This window comes from Rhea pennata, chromosome 1, assembly GCF_028389875.1.
Source record: "Rhea pennata isolate bPtePen1 chromosome 1, bPtePen1.pri, whole genome shotgun sequence".
In the NCBI taxonomy this organism is placed as follows: domain Eukaryota; kingdom Metazoa; phylum Chordata; class Aves; order Rheiformes; family Rheidae; genus Rhea; species Rhea pennata.
The window spans coordinates 117025910-117049568 of record NC_084663.1 but is presented as its reverse complement, the minus strand read 5'-3'; the positions used below and the strand labels follow the sequence as shown (position 1 = coordinate 117049568).

The following is a 23659-nucleotide window of genomic DNA, read 5'->3' as shown; positions in this document are numbered from 1 at the left end:
GCGGCGGCGGGAGGTGGGGTGGGGAGGCAGGGGGAAATGGCGGTGGATGTCGAGGGGGTGTCGGCGGGCGTGTCGTGGTAAGACAGCGAGAAATGTCGTCCTGGGGGCAATTAACAGTCTGTCTGGGGGCTTGCCTGCAGCAGTGGTAGTAGGAGATGTTATATAAGGAGAACGAGTGGGTTTGGATGTTCTGTAGTGCATTTCCGGAGAAAACCCAAATAACTGTGCCTCTTCTGGCAGCGAGGAGCTTGGCTTTGCGGTAAATTACTCCTCAGCGGCCTTTCCGGTGCTCACGTTTGCATCCAGGTCCTCTCTGTATTGTCTGGTAGCTCGCTCTTCCCCCCAAACCTATAGATGCTGACAGAACCCATTCACACAACTCTGAGGGAAAAGGGCCTTTTGGACAGTGTGTCCCATTATACATAATCAAAAAACCAAACCAAAACAACCCCCCACAGGATAGACTGAGTCACAGAGGAGGAAATGTCATCCCTTGAGTTCAGTAGTTAGGGCACTTGTTTGGAAAGGAGAAGATCTGGTCTGGTGTGCCCTGCTCCTTGAACGTCTGAGGAATGCTGCAGCGAGTGTTGAGTGCGGCATGTGTGCTGCTGCCCTTGAAGTGGCGTTTGGACCTCAGCTCGCTCGCTTCACAGGCCGGAGTCCTAGTTTCTTGGCTGCAGAGTTCACCTTCCCTTTTTCTGTTTCATATTTTTTGTAAGATTGTCCAGCTGCAATTAGGGGAAAAATGAGACGTTACCTTTCACTTCCTACCCCCTGAAAACAACCTGCTCCTAAGTGGGCATAACAGTGTACTCAAAGGTGAGGATCTGAAACTCTAGCAGGTGAAGGCCTGTATTTTCTACGTCTTAGGCGCTATGAACATTATTTGTTCCGTAAGGAAGCAGCAGTGCTTCCAGACATACTTCTGGATAAACATGGTAGTAGCTGCTGCTGTCGCCCTTTCTGCTGTGGGGTATTCAATATACTTAGAGCACATCTACTAAGCCTAGACTCTCCAGGAACACAGGCAGGGGACACACAAGATATGCATAATTGGAGCCTAAATTCTTTTGGTCTATAAATCTTACGAAATGCTTGAAGACCACTCAAGCAAGATATAAAAATCAGCAAAATCAGTTTTATTCTGAGATAGAGGTGTAGGGACCCTGCTCTGCACATGAAGCAGTTAAGTCATCAGTACCATCTGAGATGACAAAATTTGAGCCAGACAAATAATTTTTATGGTCTGCATCATCTTCTTTTTCATGTGATAACCTTTCTATGAGTTGCTTTTCTAGGGTGATCATCAACATGGGAACAGGTAACCACAATGTCAGTACTATTTGTACATCTGTTGCTGCTGCTCCTATTTGCCTGACATTGATGATTGCTTTTTTTTTTTAATCTGCAATTAGAAAGAATTTGTATTGTAATTAGAATGGTAAGTGTTATGTCCTCAGGGACCAAGAAGAGAAATGCTAGTGTGCATCCTTTTGATCAGTCACTGAAGACATCAATCAGTAACAAAGCTTCAGAAGATCCTAGTGCCAATGTAGTTCCACTGGAAGTCAGTCATTAAATATCCTTTAGAGAGTTGTCTGTATCTCAGTCATATTCCATTTCTAGGTGCTCCTAAATATGTGAATGAAGGTGAAATACTATGGATCCAGTATTGTCAGAAATGTAACAATTATGTTCATAATAAACTGGGCTTGTGAAATGTAGATGCTATTAGTTCCTGCAAATGAATGAATGAACTCTCTTAGCCCACTCAGGGAGTCAAAAGCTGCAAACCTGTATTATCAAAAAGACTGATGATTAAGAGGAGACTAATACCATTTTGTTGAAGAATTATAAGAGACTGTGGGTAATGATGTCCTCTGAAACATCCAGTGTCTATTGTTATCTAGCATGTTACAGGTGCCTGTACTTAGCACAAGTTCTTTAAGAAAAAAGTAGTATATGGAGTTTTAAAACAATGAATATAACTTTACTTTCTAATTTCTATTATTAATCTCTTTTGATCAATAGATATACAATGCAATAAGTTTATAATGCAGAGGTTTATTTATTGTGTTATAGAATTGAGTAAGTGAATAATAGAACTGTTATGCTACTGAGTATCAATAATTTTGGGCTATCATGTCTATCAGGATCATCATATGATGTAGTCAACAGACAATCAGTGAGGAAAAGCAGTGTTGTGGTGAAAGCAAAACAAGTAGGGCATAATCTGTTTGTGAAATATTGTCAGCTTCACCACAACTTCCTGTGTGTTTTTTTTGTGTAAACCAGTTGTTCTTTAAAACAAAGGCAATTACTTATTTGCTTTATGAAGCTGTTAAAAAGATGTTGTTATATTAGTATCATTGAAGCATCTTTGAAATCTTAACATGACGATTTCAAAGCAACATTAAATGTAGCTATTATACTGCCACAGGCAGTACACATCTAACCTTTTAGCAGTAAGCACTCTCTAATAAATTAAGTGAAATAATAACTCTGCTCTATCGTGTTATGAATGCCATTTTTAAGAGACAAACTTTTCAGTGGCAGCCAGTTTTCTATTAGTCCTTTGTGGATAATTGTTTGGTAATATTGACATTGACTGGCCGCACTCCTGACACCTGTATGACTCTCCAGATGGGTGGTTTCCCTACTAAGAAACCCAAATGGCATATTGTTTTGCCAAGGGCTTCTACAAAACAGGCCTTCACATTGTGTGTCAGTGATACCACAGTCCTCCACCTGAGGAAGACTCACCCTGTCCTATAGGGTCAAACCAGGCCGGTACTATGCAGCTCTTTCCCATCATAAGATGGGTTATATTGCACATGAAGGGTAGACTTGTCCCTGAGGGGTGCTCCACCCCTTCCCAAAAGTGCTAGGGTTACTGTACACGTGCAAATTGTGTATGTGGCAGATACCTAAAAGTTTCAGTATTTCCTGGAAGTGTGGTCTTTTCTGACGTATGTGAACTTACAGACACATTCACACTGATAAGAAACACGATGTGTTTCTTACACAAAAGACATGTATTACATTATTATACATGTAGATATGTATATTCAGCATGTATGTTGTGCCTGCAGCCTGTAGCTGCATGGATCTGAGGACCATGCAGGAAGACGGCCACATAGGATGAGGGAACTGCTCTAAGAGCAGTTCATACAGCCTCGCTTGACTCCTCACACACCCAACTGCTCCTGAAATCAGGCTATGGGCTCTGGTGGCAGCACTTACTACATGATCAGAGGAGGGCTTTGGACAACGGAAAATGCTGGTGCCTGAGAGTGTGACTGCCAGGTCTTGGCTAGTGTTTCCACCTTGCAAGTCACTTTCAAGAGGCTCCTAGGAAAAGACTACTGAGAAGGAGCTGTGGACTGGATGAATTGTTCTACACAGCTGTAGACTTAACAGCCCAGTATAGACAGTCAGGAAGTGCTAAAAGTCAAGAGAGGTACTTAGCACATTTCTTTCAAGTCTAGAAGGAAGAAAACTAAATCCTTTAAAGTTAGGAGTTGGCTGCCAGAATTATGCAAGATATATAATTGCAGAATGGAGGGTACTCAGATATTAAAGAGGTGAGGTTGGTTAAAAGCATATTATGAGGCTGAGTTGCTCAGTTATGAAAGCATCACCAGAAAAAAAAAAATACTCTGCGCTTCAAGAGTGGACTGTTACTGAAACAAGTGATGTATTATGATGGAGCTTGTTACTGAAACAAGTGATGCATTATGATGGAGCTTGTAGAAGATAAATGAGTGACTATAACATGTCTCAGGAGAATGTATTGTTGCAGGGCATTTCTCACCATGAGCCAAATTTATTCTATGATAATTTGTTACCTCAAACATTGCACAGCAAAGCATTTTTACAGCAAGTTATTTATGTGAATCACATTTCACAACAACCATTTTGCAATCTGATCATGAAATGAACTCCACCTAACTTGCTAGTTTATTACTGGTAGAAATAATTATAAATCTCATAAATATACCACCATGCTTACAGTTCGTATTCCTGTAAAATGGACACAACTTCCTCACTGGTATTATAGAAGAAAGAGACAAAAACGTGAGTCGGCACACTCTGGTGGAAGAGAGGCTATATCTACGATAGACAGACAACCCAACACAGGGTAAGACAATATGTTCTCCTGTGATTATCACTGTCAATACTGAAATATTGTGTTGTGTACTGTGTAATGGCAGCAGCTAAGCCATGCAGGCTTCACTGGATTTATTTTTGTTGGCTAACAGACAAAGAAGAAATCTTTTGCTTGTTTCTTCTCCTGTGAACTGTGGAGCACAATAAAAGAAGCAAGTAAAGTATTTTATCTTTTTAGAAAAACATAGAAAATTCGTGCCAGAAAGGAAGGACCTTAGGAGGTCCAGTAGTTCATTGTACAGCCCCAAGGCAGGACCGGTCGTTTTTGTCCCCTTTCATTTGTTTTTAGATTTTTATGCCACCTCCAAGGCAGTATCTTCAATATCTTTTCTGTTGTCATCATTAGAAAGTTTTTCTTAATAGGACTGCTTGTTGCAGTCTTGTAACTCCTTCCCTGCCTATCGTGGACATATGAAATAGATTAGTCATTTCCTGTTTTCAGCAGCGTTTTACATATTTGAAGGCTATTATATCCCCATCAGGCTTCTCTTTGTCAGCCCATAATACCAGCTTTTTAATTTTCCTTCATAGAGCATGTTTTGTTGTCCTTCTCCAGACTTTTCCCAGCAATGGATAGCTTATGTGGCCAGTTATATAGCTAGTGGATAGCCTTCCACATGGATAGCTTACCTACATAGTTTGGGAAGCTGAAAACATTGCAATAAGTATGCATTCAAAAAACAAACAAACAAACAAACAAAAAAACCCACCAACAACAGCAACCTCCCCTCTGCTGCTTCCTTCCCAGCATTGTGTCACACGAAACCCCACTGACTTCTTCACAAATGGAGATTTTTTCCCTCCCCCTTCGAAAGAAAATGGTATGAACTACAATATGTTTCTAGTTTAGGGATTTTCCACAAAAGGGCTGCAACAGAGAGAACTTTTGTCCATGTAAACAGATCTGTATCTGTATCCTTCAAACATCACATTACAAGGAATTTGCTTCTGAGATTTTCCTGTTGTTGGAACCAGGGTATTTCACACCAGGACTGGCTACATAATAGCAGTGTAAGTTTTCCAAAATATTTCAATATTCCTTCTCATACTATTTTGCACTTCAGCTTGACCAGCTGCTTGGTGACTTTTATGTTGCATATCCCCTGCTGGGGTGTTATACCCTTTTTTCTGATCCTAATTTCTGAATCTTTGTAGATTTGTCCCCTAGTGGGAATTTCTCCCTGACTTTTGCAGGTGTTGTCCAGGACGCAGCTATAATTTGAGAAGAAAATAGTCAGCTACATTAAACCTTCCAGGTAGCGCTTGTCCTCTACTTTCCAATCCCTGCTGCTTTTTCTGCTGGTGCTGTGTAAGAGATAAAGTGATCTAAGTGTCTGGTGAAGGCTTCAGATGCTAAGGTAGTATAGGATCCTGTGAGTCTTCTGGAGTAAGGGGAACAGACCTGGCATCAGTCATAATATTATAAGTTGCTCTAGCAAACTGCACTTTTTCTTTAGGGAAAAGGTGGGCATGGTCATGTTGCCAGGAGGAGCTCCCAGGGTTTGGAGAGCAGCTCTTGCTGCATGGGAATCAGATGGCCCCATCCCTGCTTCTGCGGAAGGCTCCAATGCAGTTGAAGCCAAGAGCTGAAGTTGCCTGTTTCTCGCAGCTGCTCCCATGCTTGTGCTGAGATGGCACACCTTGTACCTGCTCTCTGTGCCCTTCTTGCCTGGTCTTTGCTGCAGCCCTGATTAGTGTAAATTAGATATCAGTCAGAGACTCTTGGAGACATGTTTTTGATTTCCCTCACATTTAGTGATGATCATCTCCACCAGAATCTCCTTGAACATGTAATGTCACGCTTCTTTAAAAGCCCTTGAGGCTTTTCTGATTAAAATCAGCGAGGTCTCATTGAGTAAAACTGGTTTTTTTTTGTCTGCTATTACCCTTCTTATAGATTACATACAGTGGTGGCGCCCGCACAGATCTTGGTCTTTGTTTTGTCTTCTACTGGACATCCTGCACTGCAGGCACCAGTGCTGAATGTTAGCTGTTCTTCAGAAAAGAGCAGGGAGCAATGCCCAATGGTAGGCTCAGAGCTGGAGGGATGAATGTGGTAGGGGACTCCCTAGTGTTACACTACAGGACTTCGTTATTAAGTGCATTTCAGAGGATATTATTTCCTGCACCAGTGTTGCATTCTCACACTTACAGAGCTCTGCAAGGCCTCTCATGACCAGCTCTTGCCCTCCTCTCCTTTTGATCCTCCTCACATGCTAGGGTTTAAGAGTTATTTTTGGTACATATATCATTCTGAATATCAGAAATATTTTTAGCCGTGAGAGGACTGAATGTTTTCAGCACATAAGAAATCTCAGGTGAAAAAAAACATGGATATCTGGTCAGAATGGCACATTAGGCTTTGAAGGACAGAGGGATTAGAATTTACTCAAATTTAATGTAACTTGCGGAACATGGACAGTCTGCTGACAACCTCTGTCTTTTTGCAGCTTGATAAGAGCTAGCTAGTATCTTCAAAATACCTAACTGTAATTCCTCTACAATGTTTGTCTTTATAGATACCTCATTATCTCATTACAAAGTTCTGGAAGTTCTGCTTGGGTTGAGTGTATTTCAGAGCTTCATGGTACCAGCTGTTATGTCAGCATGTCTGACAACATCACCCACGTGCAAACTCCCAGTTGTGACTTCCATAATCTTTGTAACTACATTACTCGCATAGTCTGGTAAAGAATAAACAATATCTGAAATTCTAGTGCCAGGTACCTCCCTGACAAAACTGCCATGGAGTTCACAAGGACCAGGATTGTGCCCGGGGCTTATAGGGCTGAAAGTCTCTCTCTCATGGACATTGCAATCTACTTTTTAAAAGTATGATATAAACAATGGCAGCTGAAAGAAGGGAGCAGATGTATCAGTTATATGATGTCAAAGTCAATTGGAAAATGCAAGAGCTGAAAGCTATTAAACAGATTCTTTGGTTTGGTGCTTTCTCCAGGGCAAATCCTAGCAATAGTGAATGCACATTAATGTGGCTGGAGCCAGGATCTCCTCTATGGTATTTCCCCAGTGGTATCTCATTTGTCTTTTTGACATCGTTATTGTTCCATGCCTTCACTCTTTTACAGTAATTGCTTGAAAGCATGCAAAAGTTACTTAAGGAAATCCAATTTGTGAGGAAGAAATAAGAGAGGGCTCTGTATTAGGAAGTACAAGTGAGTAATTTCCAGTATATTACATGCAGACAGTCAGCTGAGCCTGTTGATTATTCACAGTACTTTTTATAAATTAAAAGTAGCTAATTTCACCTTCCTTTTTCATGACAGTGCAATGTCAAGGAAGGGAGCACAGCCTCTCACAGACACTTTGTAACCACTCATTCAATAACAGATGACTACTGGAAAACTGCATTTTGCTAAGTAATTCTGTTATTTCCCAATCTGCTTCAGAAAGATTTGAGGAACTTAAACCCAGAAATTCTTACAGTATATTTCTCATTAAGAGGCTGTTTGCAAGCTTTTTGTACAGTTTGTCATGGACGTAGAGTTTCTGAAAGCCATTTGTGCCCTTCCAGGCTATTTTGTTCAGCAAACAAAATGGGCTCTTTCTGGCCAGCCCATAGATGAAGACTTGCGCTGCAGAGCCAGACAACCTTCTCTGATGCCTCCAGGCCATGTAGAGGAGGGAAATGTCTGAAGATCCCAGCATGGAGAAGGAAGAAGAAAACCTGGAGCTGATGGATGATCTCGTCCCTAGTCCCTTGCTTGGCCATAGGCTCCAATGTCCCCCTTTCGCTAAAAGCCTCACTCCACTCCCATGGACCTTCTAAACTCCTGCTCCTTCTCTTACTGCCTTATCTTAGTGCCCTTTTCAACAATCCTTCTTGTTCACTGCAGGCCTCGGCTGTTCCCCCTCTTTTCTCTCCACTTCACTGTTCTTTAATCCTCTTGCTCTTGCTAGCATTTCATATGTAAAATAATTTTCCAGTGACACCCAGGCCTTCAGGATAGCTGTTTTACTCAGATTACTTCACCAAAAACCCGTCAGACTATGCCAGAATTAGCAACACACTCCTGTACGTTGTACTCCTGCATTTTTTAGTCATAACACCTAGGTTTGAGGTTTGGCTATTTTATTCATTCATTTTTATTATAGTCTCCACAAGCTTAGTTCAAGGTCAACTCTTCTCTAAATTACTGTTTCTCCAAAGGGGCAGTGGATGTGTGGGCTACTGCTCATGGAGAGCTACGGCTTGCCCCCCAGGCCTGTTCAGTCAATCTGAAAGAAAAAAACAAAGAAAAAAAGAAAATCTGAACGGGTTTTAAGAGCTCTTAGAAAAAGCTGACCTCTAAAAAGAAAAAGAAAAAGAAAAAGTCAGCCTTAACTACTCCTGAGTGCCACGGCTATACCTGGCTGTAGCCATGTCTGGCTCAATGCCAGTCACAACCCGCTGCCTAACTTCTTTGCAGAGAAAAGGAGTTCAAGCTGTCTGAGAGGTATCAGTATGGTCTAGCCTTGCTGAAGAGGAAAAAAATCATCTAGTTCCCTCTGCAATCAGCAAAGAAAGAGAGGTTCTTCTAGAGAAGGGTCCCAGACAGCTGCCTTCTGCAGGATATGACTTGGGGGATCCCCAGGGATTGGCGTGATGAGGCCAGAATTAGAGTTTCTGATTATATCACCTCCTGTCATGAAGCCCTTTGGTCTAACTGGAACTCGTTTAGCAGCCCGTAGTCCATCACCTAACAAAACACTGGAAAAAAACGGATATCCCCAGGAACAGCTGCTTAGCAAAGCATGGGTAAAAGCTGCAGGCAGTGCAAGTCTGGCTTGGTTTAGACAATTTAGTAAGAAACAAGGTGAACAGAAAGTGTCTGAGGTGAAGAGTTAAAGTGAAAAGTGAGCCAGGGCTGTCCCTGGGTGAAGGTCAGCACACCAGCTTGATCACAAATTGTTTGTATTTACTGCTTTTATAGGGAAGAAGGTAACGGTGTCTTCCTAATAGATGTATTTGATGATCACCGGATGAGCATAATTGGTACTGGTAATAATCTTGTTTAAATTAGGACAATTTTGTACTGGCTCTATGGTAGAAACAGAACAGGTCTCTTGTGAGTTAGTGTTCCTTTGACGTTGTCTTCACGTGGAAGGTTCCTTCTGCAGATTTCCTAGGATCTTCTTTAAAACTTAGTTTCTAAGCGTGGGTAAGATCTTCCTCTCTGCTAATGTGACTACTCATTGGAGAATGCCAAGGTTAAGTGTAATACTTTTTTTTTTCTCATTATCCATGTAATCAGAATTTCATAGTGCTGTGAATTCTTCAGATCTTTATTGCAGTTCTTTGTATTTGCTCTTTGTGTCGACGTGTCTGAATTTTAAGTATCATTCTTTATGTGCATATGGGAAGAACCTAGCTTGTTTATGGCAGGCTCACTGCGATATCGTGGATCGTGCCTGGAGACCAACATCCTCCACGTTTACAGCAAGGCAGTCTTCAATGAGCACTACACGCAAGTGCTCTGAAATTCAGTTTATTATAATAGTCTTTCTAGTCACAAACCAGGTTCTGGTGTCAGAATAGCCAAATTTCATACATAGCAAAGAAAATAGGAGCCATCCAAGAAATCTCTTATCTGCCTGAGCAAGCTAAATTTTAACAATCATTAAAAATACACAGCCTTGCCTATTTTCACTCTTTGTTGAACTCCGTTGTTGACATTTCTTGGGTACTATCTGCACTTGCTTTGGGCCTTACCCCTCTCCGGCTTCCTCTGTCAGTACACGCATTACGCCTGCCTCTCTACTTTGGGGGCCTCTCTCCTGTCCCTGTCATATCTGCATACCATAATCTTCATGTAAGAGCCGTGTGAATCAGTGTAAGGATAACGTGGCTGAGTGATTTCACCAGAGGTGAGACGTCAGCAGTGAAGCGTTAATCATTGTCCTCCACAAGGTCAAATCGCTATTTAACATCACTTCAGAAGTCCTTTACAAACAGCAACACAAACGCCGCTTTGCTACGCTGCGCAAACCTAAATGCTGGATGTTTAGAGGACTGAACAGAGAGCAGACAAGTGAGCAGCTGTCAGTGTTAGGAGCTACCCTGACTACCAGACTGGCTCTAGAGGAAATAAGAATTTAGGCATCAGATAAGCTAATCTGAATTTCACAGAACATCTCCCTAACCTTTCAGAATGATCTTTATTAAATATATTCTGCTCTGGACTCTTCATTTCTGTTCTGCATGGCATACGATTGCCTTCCTCTATTTACCAAGACATCTATATTAGCACAATGCTAGCAATGTTAGAGTCCAACAGTTGTGTCTGGAAAATTACCATCCTCAGACAACTGGAACATGCTAAGATTATGGTTATACGTTTGTAAGGATTATATGGGTTTCTGGACTTTCTGGAAACTTCAATGACCTATTGAGCAGCAGAGCTGGGGAATGCCTTCCTATTTCATGCTAGTTGTGGTACAGTTGGAATATCATGGTATAATTTTAATTTTGGAATTCGCTAGATAAAGATTGTTGATAGTGATACAGCCAGTAAATTAAAGATGGGCTCACATGAACTTAAACCAGCTATGGTTCTTTAGAGATAGTAGGTCCCTATCAAAGGAAAGTTAAGAGTAAAACAAAGCTGTCAGGACAAATCCTCGCTTTGCCCACATCTGAAGATGTTGAAAGAGGAAGAAACATTCTGAGAAATGTTTCTTTCCCTCTCCTCCTACATGATTCTGCAACAACCAGTATCAGCAAAAATCACGAAGGGAAACGGTTCCTCTTTTCACATGGGGAAACCAGCATCCTAAAATATCAGCGATGTATTGCTGTACACACTCCTCCTGCTTTGGTCTGAAGACTGTATCCTCAAATTGCCAAGAGTATAATGAGTATTAATGTTAGTCCCCCTGCCCGCAGTTTGGCTTACTAATTAATTTGTAGTAACATAGCACAGCACAGAGCACTGCCTTATCTGTGCCCTCATCGTAACCTTTGAACTTACTGACCAATTTCAGCCACATTTGATAGAGAATAAATTCCAACTCGTCCATAAAAATTAGCAGCCAAGTAGACAAAAGTAGCTCTGTTAAAAGAGTGAGGAAAAGAGGTTGGGAAATCTCAACCCTCATCTCTTCTGCCTGACAGCAGCTGACCAGCCAGCTAGCACAAGCGTAAGCCCTATTAGCTATGCTGTGTGTTCCTTGTCTTCATTCAGGCTAAAAAAGGAAAAAGAAAGAAAAAAAAATTGCAGCACTCAAAGGGTTACAGCACAGTGCAAAGGCCGTACAATATGCCCTGATACTGGTGTGGCCATAGCCTCGACTGGAATGAGCAGGACTAGGCAGGTGTGCGTTACGCAGCACGAGCGTTACGCCTGCCTGTGTTCGCTTTTCTTCAATCGAGACCGAACATCAACAGATAAAGGAAATGATCCTACCTTTTAACTCCTGCTTTAGCTGCAAAATTTTTCACAGACTTCAGTGGATTAGGCAAGATTTAATTACAGAAATCACAGAAACAACAGCGCAGATGCTCAGGGGACTGACAGCGGTACCGGAACCGAGAGGGCTATCTGGCAGCGTACTGCTTATTGTCCGTGGCGATGAAGTACGAATAACACCTTGCAATGCAAAACACTGAGTATTTGTGTTTGGTTTATTAAGATGGTACATAACTTGTTGTGAGTAACTTTGTATTTGAGCATCAGGTAAAAATCCAACAGAAAGATTATGCCAATAGAGATATCTTAGGAAATACACACCATTTCTCATTAAAAAAATGTAAGATCAGCTCTTTCCTTGCAAAATATGATCTTCCTTTACAAATCTTATACAGTAGGCCATTTTGATTAGCTTTTTCAATAAATAGTACATCAAAGTTAACTAGTATTATATATTATGATATTAATTTAAAAAACAAATGGAGTCGTAGGTATTGTGATAACTTAAGAATGAGACACCAAAAATGGTGGCAAAAATTTACATATCATTTAATTCCTCATGTATAGCCATGTTTCTTGTACTTTAAAAATTAGTATGATTCTGTGAAAAGTCTATGTACAAAATCTTGCATATGAATTTTTACTCTTAAATATGCAGTATGCAGAAGTTAAACATAGTAGTCTATTTGCTTTTCTTTCAGTCTGAGTGAAGTATGAGGAGTGCATTTAGTCCCCTTCTGAAGCTGGTACTACTTTTACATTAGAAAATTCTTGTTCAGAGTCCTGAAGCTGCTCTGTTGTATTGCTGGCCTCATCCATAATCTCCTCACTTTGATTTTGGGATTTTTCTGAAATAACCGTTAACTTGTCACAAAGAAGATGCTCTTCTTGGGGGACTGGAGAAAAGAACTGCGAACCATTAGAAGGCTTGCTCAAAAACTGTGAAGGGAAGAGGAAACAAGAATTAGGTGGCACCATACCATATCTGCCTAGAAATTTGTTTTCTAATGTTTTCTACCTATTAGTTGGCTTTACCAATCCTTGGAAATTTTGGATTGGTGATAACGTAACGATTTCTCTGCTCACTTTAACATGTTATGAAGTGCCTGTATTTATAAGAATATATCCCTGAGATCAGTGCTTTCTTTGGAATATAAACTTCGTTTTAAAAAATAAAGTACCTAGGTTTTGTTTGGAAGGAAAGACTAAAAATGGTGAATTGACTGTAGGCAAAGGAGTCATCCACGGAGAGATTTGTAGAACAGCTCCATGAGATGTGAATTGTTCCTGCCTTCTCAGAAAGTTGTTAGCTTAGACATCAAGTAGCTTTAAATGTCAACATAAACCATGACCGTTAATGCAAGTAAAGGAGATGGAGGGCAATTTGCAGAGCTAGGTAGTTCAGTGAGAAAGATGACTTAATTTTGGTACTAAAATGTCACAACTTTCCTCCCATGCCCTTTTCTCTTATTAAAATGGAACCAGACTCAAGAATCTCCTTGGACTTCACAGGACATCATGACTGTATTTTGAATACCAGCACAAAAGCAGCACACCAACTTAACCTAGCAATAATAGGGCAACCATTCATTTTGGCAGCTCACATGGGAGTTCATTTATTTGGTGGCAGCTGGATGTGTACAACTGGATTTTCTTCCTATGACCTGACTCTTCAGTTTTAATATACCGTACATAAGAAAGTAAGCGGCTCTATCAACAGTTCTGTTCATTGTAATTAAAAAAAATACTAGTATTATTACTACTAGCCTTAGTCTCTTAAACTGTGATTTGAAATGCTCTCTCACTAATCAGCAATCTCAAATGTAGTGAAACTATTGCCTTTGATAATATCAGTTTAGTTAAGCGTGGCTGAGCTTTATTAGACAATTTGCTGTGATTAACCAATTCCACTTGATAGCCCAAAATGAAGATGTTTCCCTTTCTAGTGAGAAATGTGAGAGTAAAAATTAAGTTCTACCTTATCCTGTATTAATCAAAACAATTTTGGCTTCTCAGCAGCTGAGTTCCAGGTTCAGCAAGAGCAACTACTGCTGTGTGCGCTCAACTTAAAGCGCAAGATTTGTGCTAAATCAATTATAAAGCTCAAGTCTGCTGAACTCTAAATGAGTCAGAACGATAGATCCAAGAGGAAGTGCATAAAACTTGGACTAGTATAGCATGATAACTTTACCAATGTAGTATTCTGTATAGTCCTATTTCTTGGAGGAGATTCTGATACAGCATTTAAGTTGCTAGTTGGGTAACAAGGGTCAGTGGTATTCCTCAACAGCTAATGTTCATTGCTCTCGTTTTATCTTGAATTTTCAGACCTTGCCAAATTCTTTGCTGAAGTTGACTTTTATTATATTGGGGAAAAAGCTTTGTTTCAGGAGAGGAATGTGCAATTGTAACTCTAAAACAAGATCATGGAGACAGATCTCAGTTGTTCACTGTCTAAAAAGAGGAACTGCATGTTAACACCTGTTATTCTCCCACTTTAGAATGAAAAAAACTTCCTGTTTCCAAGCCATATAAGGCTTCATATTACAAATCATGCAACTGTTTTAGGAATAAAACTCTTAGCTTTTTAATATTTTGGAGTGTTCTGTGCGTAAGAATTCAGAAAGACAGTATTTTAGTGTGTTGTACACACTAAAGTCTGATTTCATGGCTCTTTCCTTGTATCTGTGTAGTGCCACAGAACTTGATGAAAACATAAGGAAATCGAGGTAACATTCACGCAAAGTTTATGACCTTGTAACAACAGAAATTAATCATTAAATGAACTAACTTCCACCACCCTTCTCACATTGAAAAGCACCTTACTCTCTCACCTTTTTACACCAAAGTTCATGACATTATCTTTTCTACTTATTGGAATGACTTTTCTGTTTAGTCCAAATTGCTTGGCAGAAGAGCAAATTTTATCACACACAATTCTTTACTATATAAAAGCAGATAATAGAATGGGTTCCTCTAGCCTCCATACCAATAACCAGCATTGTCCCCATATACTCTCTAAAACCCCTCAGAATAGCCTGCATTTTACATTTGACTAACGATCAGCTGCATATGCAAGAAAGCGAAATGAAAGAAGCTGTAAAAGTTTTGGCACAGAGAGAGCCTTTGGGAGGCAGGCAGCTCTATTGAAAAAGCTGATTTTAACTCTGTTAGGTAGAACACAAATAAACAAACCTCTTTGAGGTGTTGTGGGAAATAATATGAAGGGCAGAAAACATGTTTGATCAGTCGATACAGAAACAAAAAGGAAAAGAAGCAAATGGGAACAAATATTATAACAGCCAACATGGGTCCAAAAAGAACAGTGACAATTATCCATGCAGGGGTTACACCTGCAAAGAAACAGAAGAAAAATATTAAAACTGTTGTTATTAATTTCTAAGCATATTATTTTCAAAATATCACTTTTCCTAAGGAATTAAACAACCTTTATTAAGTCTACAAAATTTTAACTGCAAACATAGGTCATTTTGTTTACAGACACAAAGAAACAGAATTACAGACCGGTTGAGGCTGGAAGCACCTGAGATCTCTGGGGATCATCTGGTCCAACTTCCCTGCTCAAACTTGTTCACCTACAGGAGGTTGCCCAGGACAGTGCCCAGATGGGTTTCAATTATCTCCAAGAAAGGAGACTCCATAGCCTCTCATACTTACTCACAGAATGGCTGAGGTTGGAAGGGACCTCTGGAGATCATCTAGTCCAACTGCCCTGCTCAAGCAGAGTCACCTAGAACATGTTGCCCATGCCCAGAAGGATGGGCATCCTTCCATCCTTGGAATATCTCCAGGGATGGAGACTCCACAACCTCTCTGGGCAACCTGCTCCAGTGCTTGGCCACCCTCACAGTAAAAAACTGTTTTCTTGTGCTGAAGTGGAATTTCCCGTGTTCAGTTTGTGCCCGTTGCCTCTCCTCCTGTCACTGGGCACTACTAAGACGAGTTTGGCCCTGCCTTCTTTGCATCTTTTCAGCAGATACTTATATATATTGATAAAATCCTTCCTGAGCCTTCTCTTCTCCAGGCCAACAGCCCAGCTTTCTCAGCCTTTCCTCATAAGGGATGCTGCAATCCCTAATCATCTTCATAGCCCTCTGCTGGACTCTTTCCAGTAGCTCCATGTCTCTCTTGTACTGGGAGCCCAGAACTGGACCCAGCACCCCAAATGTGTCTCACCAGGGCTGAGTAGACAGGTAGGATCACCTCCCTTGACCTGCTGGCAACACTCTTCCCAATGCAGCTCAGGATACTTCTGGCCTCCTTTGCCACAAGAACACATTGCTGGTTCATGGTCAACTTGTTGTTCACCAGGATCCCCAGGTCCCTCTCTGCAAAGCTGCTCTACAGCTGATTTTCCCTCAACCTCTGCCTTAGCTCTTCATGTGTCCTAGCTCTTAAGTTTTTAGCCTGAGCAGGCTGAGGAGACTCTCAATAAAATGAACTTGTAACCATCATTATTAGACATTTACAGTAACACATACTAGTGATTCTACATGCAATCATGTGCAATATTAGGCACATGATTAAAGAAAAAAGACCAACACAACCACCCACAAGGTGGTGTCATGTGAAGAGCTTACATTTACGCTCTTTGGTGTTTCTGGAGCATAGGAACTAAAAGTTAACACTATCAGGAGTATAGGCTTCCATTTTCTCTCTTTAAAAAATTGTAATAATGGCAAGAAATTGAAGACAGCAGAGAACAAAAACCTGCAAACTTCTAAACTACTGAGCCTTTTAAAAATTCTTGTCACGCATAAGGGTTTTGCAATAGGTAACAAGAACACAGATGCAATGCATCACTGTATAAATGTTTTAAACCAGTCTACGGTTGCTAAGCACTGGCCTAGCCATAAATTAACAAGAAACACCACCACCACCAATATCCACTGGCAGATAACACATGTGTAGGAAAAGTATATGAGGAAAAAACATACAAGGAAAAGCTTAGCCCTATAGCATCCCCACACTTCCCACAGATGGCTTCCTCTCCACGATAACTTGTGTAAACTCGGGGGCAGAGACACCAGCTGTCTGAGCACGTAAGTTACATGAAGCATCTATTATGCACGTGAATACATATTGTGCAAATCAAGAGATTGCTCCTGCCCCGAAGCAAGCTATCGTGTGATCGGTGACATATAGCCTGTAGCTTTCGTTCCGCTTCTAAAAACTCCCGTTTTAAAGGTGCGTGTGCACAGAGAGCCAAACACTGCCAGAGGAAGGCACACCGGCTTTTCCGAAAGGTTTACACGCTGCGCTGAGGCTCCTTTTGAACGCCTGCTTTCCCAGTTCGCGGCCCCGTCTCTACCGCTCTGCCGCATCAGATCCTACTTGCCATTGTGGGTTGTCTGGTCGCAAAGCTCTTGACTCAGTTCCCCGGTTTTGTTCCACTCGGGAATAACCGCTTGTACTTGAATACAATACATTGTCCATGGCTCCAGCTGAGACAATATTTCAGAGTTATGTTTGGTATCTATGCGAATGACCTAGCAACACAGAAGAACACACAAAATTTGAAAATGAGGAGTCTGATGGAGTGACTAGCTAAATGATTAGTATTCCATTCAGCGGTACAAGCCTCAGCAGTTACAGCTGCAACACGGATAAAGTTTTTAAAGGCAGAATGAAACACCCTATCTATGCAAAATAATTGCTAACTATATGTTCATTTCACCTGTAGCTAGTATGTGAGACCTTAAGGGATGATTCTAGATGCATTAATGAAGTATTAGGCTAAAGAACATGACAGAGGCACGATTAATGAGATCTGCTTGCAGACAGAAGCAACTATCCAGCCAAAGGAGATCAGCTAAGAGTGCTGCTTACGGACAAAGATAATTTAATTTGAGGCACAGCATGTGGGATGGAAGATCTAGACAAAGCAAAAAGGACTGTGGAAGCTATTAGGTGGACTGAGAGCAAATGCAGCTTGCTGTTTAGAGGCATGATTGGTTATGTGCCTGCAGTTATATGGTGGCTGCACATTACAGCAATCCCCACAACATGCTCCATTATATAATAAGACTCTTTCTCAGACATGTAGCTAGTGATGTTTCAATGTTTTAAGCAACCACTCACTTAAAAAAAAAAAAAAAAAAAAAAGGCAGAAGTTCTGTCATCTGGCCCGTTTGATCTTTTCCATTTTCGGGAAATGAGGATCCCTTATCTCCTGGAGTTGAATGCCAAGGATTTTTGCAGGATAACAAATACATATCAGAATAATATGCACTAAAGCCCTGCAGTATGAAAATTGTACTGATGTACAAAGCACTAATTATGCAGTGATTGATATCTTTTGCTAAAGTGCTTCTTTTTTTTTTTATGTAATAGTCTTTATGACCCTGTAATTAATATATTATTTATGATCTTTCTCCATGCATCCTATAAGGAGAAATCTGTTGAGCTGAGGGACACATCTGTCAAGGGAAAAAGAAGAAAGTGAATTACAACTCGTAGAAAATGAAGAGGTGAAAAGCTGCAGGAAGGCGACCACAGGAAATGTAAGGCACCAACCATGGTAATATTCAGAGCTCAGAGTTCTTCAAAAACTGCTGTGGCACAAATACCCAAGCGATACGAGATTTGGATTTAGGTCAGCTTATTGCTGTATTCTCGGACACTGCCGACGTCACAGCTTCTAAGTTTACCCTTGCTTTTGTGTGTGAGCTACACAGATTGAGTGTGGAAAACAGCACTGTGTACTCCTGCAAAAATAAATGCACTGCCAAACTGAGCGAGTAAACTCTCATAACATAGCAATTATTTTTGATTATGGAAAGGGCAAATTACATCCATGCTACTGTTTAACGACATGATCATCTGCCATTCCGCTCTAAATACCAGCAGTAATGACTTTACTTCATTGTAATTTGTAGAGAGAGATGTTTTATTTCACTACTGCTAGCTTTCAGAAACTTGTCAGTACAGCATTTTACCCAGAAGAGCATATATATCAAAGTCAGGCCTGGAAAATGTAGTCAGAATAACAACTGAGCAGAAGTTACCTCCTTTTTGCTGCCTTTCTTCCAGTATAGTATTCTGTAATTCCATGAGCCATAATACTGCTTTAAGGACCACTTGTCAGGTTTATGTTCAGCAATAGGGCCTATGAAGTCCACGTGCAAAGACCCAGATTCTGACTTCATTTTTACATCAGGTGGCCCAATGATGGCTATGTATGAGAATGGTGGAAAAAAAGAAACAACAGAACTCAGTCTCACACAGTTCTCAATTTGACATTTTTATGCACCTTGTGACACTTCATGTTTTATGCGTCAAACCTTTTTATGTACTTGAAGAGAGTAATTTCCTCTCACAGGTGAAAGACAATTAAACCTTTTCCTTACAAAACTGGTCATCAGAGGAATTTATTTTTACAGTTAAGTAACAGATATTTTTACAGACTACATTTCCCATACACTAAATTTACTCAGTTCTCCCTTGCCAGCTGCTGTCACTCCTGGAAGAAGTAAGACCATTTGCATAGGGTGTTATTGCTCACTTCCTCTTCTGAGATGAACTGTTGCCACACCAGTCTTTCCTGAGGAAACACTCTGGTGAAGTGTGTTTTAATGTTTCGTTCACTGTGATTGCTTTGAAAAACTGAAACATCTGAATTTTTGTACACGGCTCACTGGTCTTACTGATTGAGGTCCTTAGACTGAATATTATATTTTCATATTTTGAAAATGGCTTTTCTCTCCTATGCTTTTGTGCCACTACCTGAATTACTGCAAGAGTAGCTGGGTCACCAGCGAAGCTGCATCTGCAGTGACCTCTCCATTGAAGTCTCCTGTTATTCCAACAGGACAACTCTGCCTTAGGTGCCTCTAATAAAGGTCTGCCTTGCTAGAGCCCCACTAAAAAGTGTCTAAGAGAGGAAGAGCTCGCTTTACAGACAATTGTGTATTCCTCCCAAAATAGGTGCTTTTCAATTTGAGAAAATCTGCTTGTTGGATCATAGACTGATGTCACATGCGCATCAGACTCATGAATATTGTTTTGAACTTTTGAAAAATTATGTATATCTGGTCTCTTATGCTGTTGCGATAATACTACAGTGTGGGATTCTTTTAAGAAACAAAACACATCCGCAGAGAGCATTGCAAGGGAAGCAATACTAGATATTTTTTATCATGATGCCCTGCTCAGATAAGCTCTCTAAGACTACATCAAAAATCCCTAGGTCCTCCTCAGAGATTCAGCCAGTACTACCAGGTCTTTCTTTCCAGTGAGTTTTACTACATCCTGCTTTTCTCAGCTCACGAATTGGCTGCCTTTTCAAAGCCCAGCCTGCTCAGAAGGCTACATTCTCTTTCAGATGTATGTCAAACTAACTCCATTAATGATTTACAAGTTTGCTTGCTCTGGAAATCCATACTTTATATTACTCTTTCTTTTGGCTTAACCTTATACTGACAATGCGGCAATTTTTTTCCTTCTTTGCAATGTTGCGCTTCAGTGCTTCTGTTCTAGCCAGATTAAACAATTTCAACACTCTGCTTTGGGAGAGGGAAACGCAATAGAAGTATATTGACAAATGAGGCTATAAACTGTAAAATTACACTCCAAAATCCAAGGAACTGAATGACGAAACTCAAGCAAACGAAGGCTGAGAGAGAGAGGAAGAATTCTGAGAAGCGTTTCTGGAAGACAAGGTGTAGCAGAAGCCTCCTGCATGGTTTCCCATTAAAAGTTACGAGGAGAAAAAAACGAAACAAACCACACCACCCTGGCTAACATTAATTACATAAGCAAAACCAAATTATTTTAGACTATAAGCAGAGTAAGAATGAACGAAGTCGAGGATGTGCACTGGCAAGGACCAGTCCCCAACTCCCAGGCTCAGGTGACAGCAACGCGGCTAATGCCTCCGTTACTAACACACGGCAGTGCCAGTGTGCAAACTGCTTCTCACACAGCGCTGCAAAGCCTCACTGGAACAACAGTCTTGTGCACTGAAGACTGTTTATTGACTCAAACCTGAGCTTTCCATGTCCAACTGTTGTATTTTTTAATAAAAAACAGAAATATAAAGCCTTTTGCCTAACACAGCATTGAAGAAGAAAGTAACTCAGAAAAGTGTTCCAACTAGAATTTTATAGTTCAACGTTAAGTATATTTACAATGATCTGCATGTTACAGATTTTTGTAGGGAGCTGAATAGTAAAGGTGCATTTATAGAAAACAATATTGTAGTGGAAGATTAGAAAAATCCTTACTGTCATCCATCGGCTTAAATCTGATGATGGCCCAGTCTGACTGTTCATTTTTTGACTCCGCTCTGACGCGTAAAATATAGTCTCCATATGCAGACAGGGAAGAGACATCGCACTCTGTGAGTCCCGTGTTTGTGCTCAAGTTTTCAAATGTGCTTTTAGGGAGACTGCTGCTGTATGGAAGACGAGGGAGGAAAAAAGTATCTGATGCATAAGTTATATATGATGAAATACCTTTCCTCCCAATTAACTGGAAAAGCAGCAGATCTATTTGTTAACACAACCAACTATGACTTACGAATGTGAGAGATTAGATCAAATGCACATGAATCATTATTAGTGGTATGCACATGCACATTGTGCATTTTACCCTTATCTATAAATATATTGTTTTGTGAAGTTAGTGATTAAGATTATGATTCAGAAAATAAACACCCTTTTCTTGATAGTGATTACAAAACCTGATTCAACAAGACGTTAGGTATTAGACATTTAGATGCAATTCTGACTTTCCTCGAAACCATCCCTAGCTTCCCCTTACGTGAGCGAGAGCCGCCTGGGAAGCACGCGGCACAGGATAACGGTCTTTTTGTTTTGCATCAGATGTCTACCCAGGGATGTGGCGGTCGATAGGTGATTGCTGGCAGCACTCAGGAAAACCTCCTTTCAACTCCGGCGGCCTGCACCCGTGCCAGCTGGAAGCGCTCTGGAGATTTCTCCTCAGCAGACACCCACCTGCGGGTGTTTCCTTCTCAGCTTTACTTCCTGTCCCTGTTTTCCCCCAAAGAATTCAACCTTTTGCAGGACTGTGAGACCTTTGACTCAACGTATGCGTTTTTTTTTTTCCAAGCACCGAAGCAGGTAGGGACTCCAGCTCCGGGCTAGGGAATTTGCATCACATCCGCATATAAACCTTTTCCTACAGGAAAAGATTGACTTGGAAGGATGCAGCGGCAAAGCCAAATCCAAATTAAAGCAACCCGCCAGACCTTGGAAAAACGCGTGCTAAGCGTAGAGGCACTCAGCCGAAAAGCCGCCTGGCTGCAGTTCATCAGAAATTTCTACTAAGGGCAGAGACAAGCAGCCGGCCCTGGTGGCAGTGGCCAAGGCAGGGCAAAACGCCGGAGCCGGTGCTGACCAAGGGCTAGGCAATGTAAACACGCTCAGCAGGACTAAGTCTGCTGAACGGCAGATAACAACTCCTGGACAGACAAAAACATGCGCATAGTTAAAACAGCCAATATTAAAATGCGCTTCCAGCTCCCGGAAAGTACGTACAAACCAGCTCTGGAGGTAGAAGGCGTGCAAGCTGCCTCTGCCCTGATGGTTAGCTCAGAAGAGAAGCCTTTCAAGGGCAAAGATACAGCTCCCCACCTTCTTGCAAAGGAGGGAACACGAGCACGTGCAGCTGTAAAATGAGAATTTCTGAGACAGCTTACAAATAAATACATAAATAAAAAAAAAAAAAAGAGAGAGAAAAGGTACCACTCCTCCAGACTTACCTCTTAAACTGGGCAGTGTAAGTTAGATTTCCTTTGTGAAACCTAGGTGGATCCCACTGTAAAACGCTATGAAGGTTAACTGAAATAATTCTTGCATTTTGGGGCTTTGGCACTATTCCAAATGCTATAGAAGCAATCAAAAAACAAACAAAAAAACAAAAAACATTTTAGTGTGTGTGTTCTCCAGTGACTTCTTAGTAATCCAAAACGTAAACAAAGTTGTCTTTCCCTTTCCTGCTTCACCCTCTCCCTTAGTAGTAGTATTAATTTTTACAGAATTTAATATGGGCTGAGTACAATCTAGCAATTAAGTTAAATCCTCAATGCCTGTCATTCATCCTGAGCTTACGCAATGGAAAAAAAAAAAAAAAAAAAAACAGCTAACGCCGATCATTTCCAGTAAGCGCTCTCTTTATAACAGCATCGTTTATTAGGAATGACTTGCTATTGCCTAAGACTGAGCGACTATCAGGGCGCGTACGTGAACTTTGAGATTGTCAAAACAGCATTTTTTGCGAGCAGGTGCTCCAGCAGCGCTACCGAAACGACACGGACGTGTGGATCGGTTAGCTGCGGAACGTGATCGTGAAGCGTGTTTCTACGCAGACCTCAGTGTAGGATTGAAAGATTAAAAAAAAAAAATCTGTATCTATATATGCAATATTTATTATCATGCTGCGTTACGGCACGGCTTAGCATTGAGATTTATTGGCATTTAAAATGCCTTTGCTGCTCATTCCGTTTAACGAGCACCACTTAAAAAACATATAGAGAGAAGCCCGAGATGTTTCCGGAGGTGAGAGCTCTACCAAGCGCACCGTGCAGGTACGCGTACCCTTCACCGGCGGGAAAAAATCCGACCGCAGCTCGCCAGCCCCGGCCGAGGCCCCGCGGCAGGGCTGCGCGCTGCCCCGCCGGCGGCTCCCCGCGCGACAAGGCCCCTGCGCGGCGGGGCCGCTGGCGCGGGCGCGGCCCCGCGGAGCCTCCCGCGCCTCCGCCCCCCTTCTCCCCGCGCGGCGCGGCTCCCGCTCACCGCACAGCAGCAGGCAGCCGCAGAGGGCGCCCCGCAGCCCGGCGCCCCGCAGCCCGGCGCGCATGGCGGCTCCGCGCCGCCCTCGGCCGCCGCCGCTCCATGGCGCCGGGCGCGGCGCCGGCTGCGGGGCGGAGCGGGCTGCCCCGCCGGGCCGCCCCTCCTCCTCCTCCTCCTCCTCCTCCTCCGCCGCCGCCGCCCGCCTCCGAGCGCCGCTCCCACGGCCAGCCCGCGGGGCCGGGCCCGAGGCAAGGCCGCGAGGCCCCGGTCCGGGGCGCAGCCGGCAGCGGCTGGAACGCGGGGGCC

General features: G+C 41.9%; 1 protein-coding gene and 1 long non-coding RNA gene across 7 annotated transcripts; one reads left to right on the top strand and one right to left on the bottom strand.

The window, feature by feature from the left end:
• The first annotated feature begins 30 nt into the window (after positions 1 to 30).
• On the top strand, positions 31 to 18953 carry LOC134152851 (uncharacterized). Its single transcript, XR_009961083.1, has 3 exons — positions 31 to 77; positions 4015 to 4141; positions 17992 to 18953. It is a non-coding gene; the product is annotated as an uncharacterized LOC134152851 (long non-coding RNA).
• On the bottom strand, positions 11777 to 23456 carry IL10RB (interleukin 10 receptor subunit beta). Of its 6 annotated transcripts, none has more exons than XM_062598495.1 (8): positions 23357 to 23456; positions 22324 to 22447; positions 22100 to 22246; positions 20825 to 20994; positions 18608 to 18774; positions 16939 to 17089; positions 14775 to 14932; positions 11777 to 12518 (listed from the first exon to the last, which is right to left on the bottom strand). In XM_062598495.1, exons 1-8 carry the CDS (start codon positions 23418 to 23420, stop codon positions 12306 to 12308), a joined length of 1194 nt encoding a protein of 397 aa, XP_062454479.1. In that variant the 5' UTR covers positions 23421 to 23456; the 3' UTR covers positions 11777 to 12305. The 6 variants fall into 6 exon arrangements, with proteins under 6 accessions (XP_062454479.1, XP_062454486.1, XP_062454496.1 ...); XM_062598502.1 differs by having other exon boundaries at positions 20825 to 20991; XM_062598512.1 differs by lacking the exon at positions 22100 to 22246.
• Positions 23457 to 23659: the final 203 nt, after the last annotated feature.

Coding starts and splice junctions, on each gene's coding strand:
- IL10RB (XM_062598495.1), bottom strand. CDS start 23,420: ATGCGCGCCGGGCTGCGGGGCGCCGGGCTGCGGGGCGCCCTCTGCGGC. Junction 22,247..22,323: donor TACACTGCCCAGTTTAAGAG/GTAAGTCTGGAG, acceptor AAGCTGTCTCAG/AAATTCTCATTTTACAGCTG. Junction 20,995..22,099: donor TCTACCTCCAGAGCTGGTTT/GTACGTACTTTC, acceptor TCTTCCATACAG/CAGCAGTCTCCCTAAAAGCA.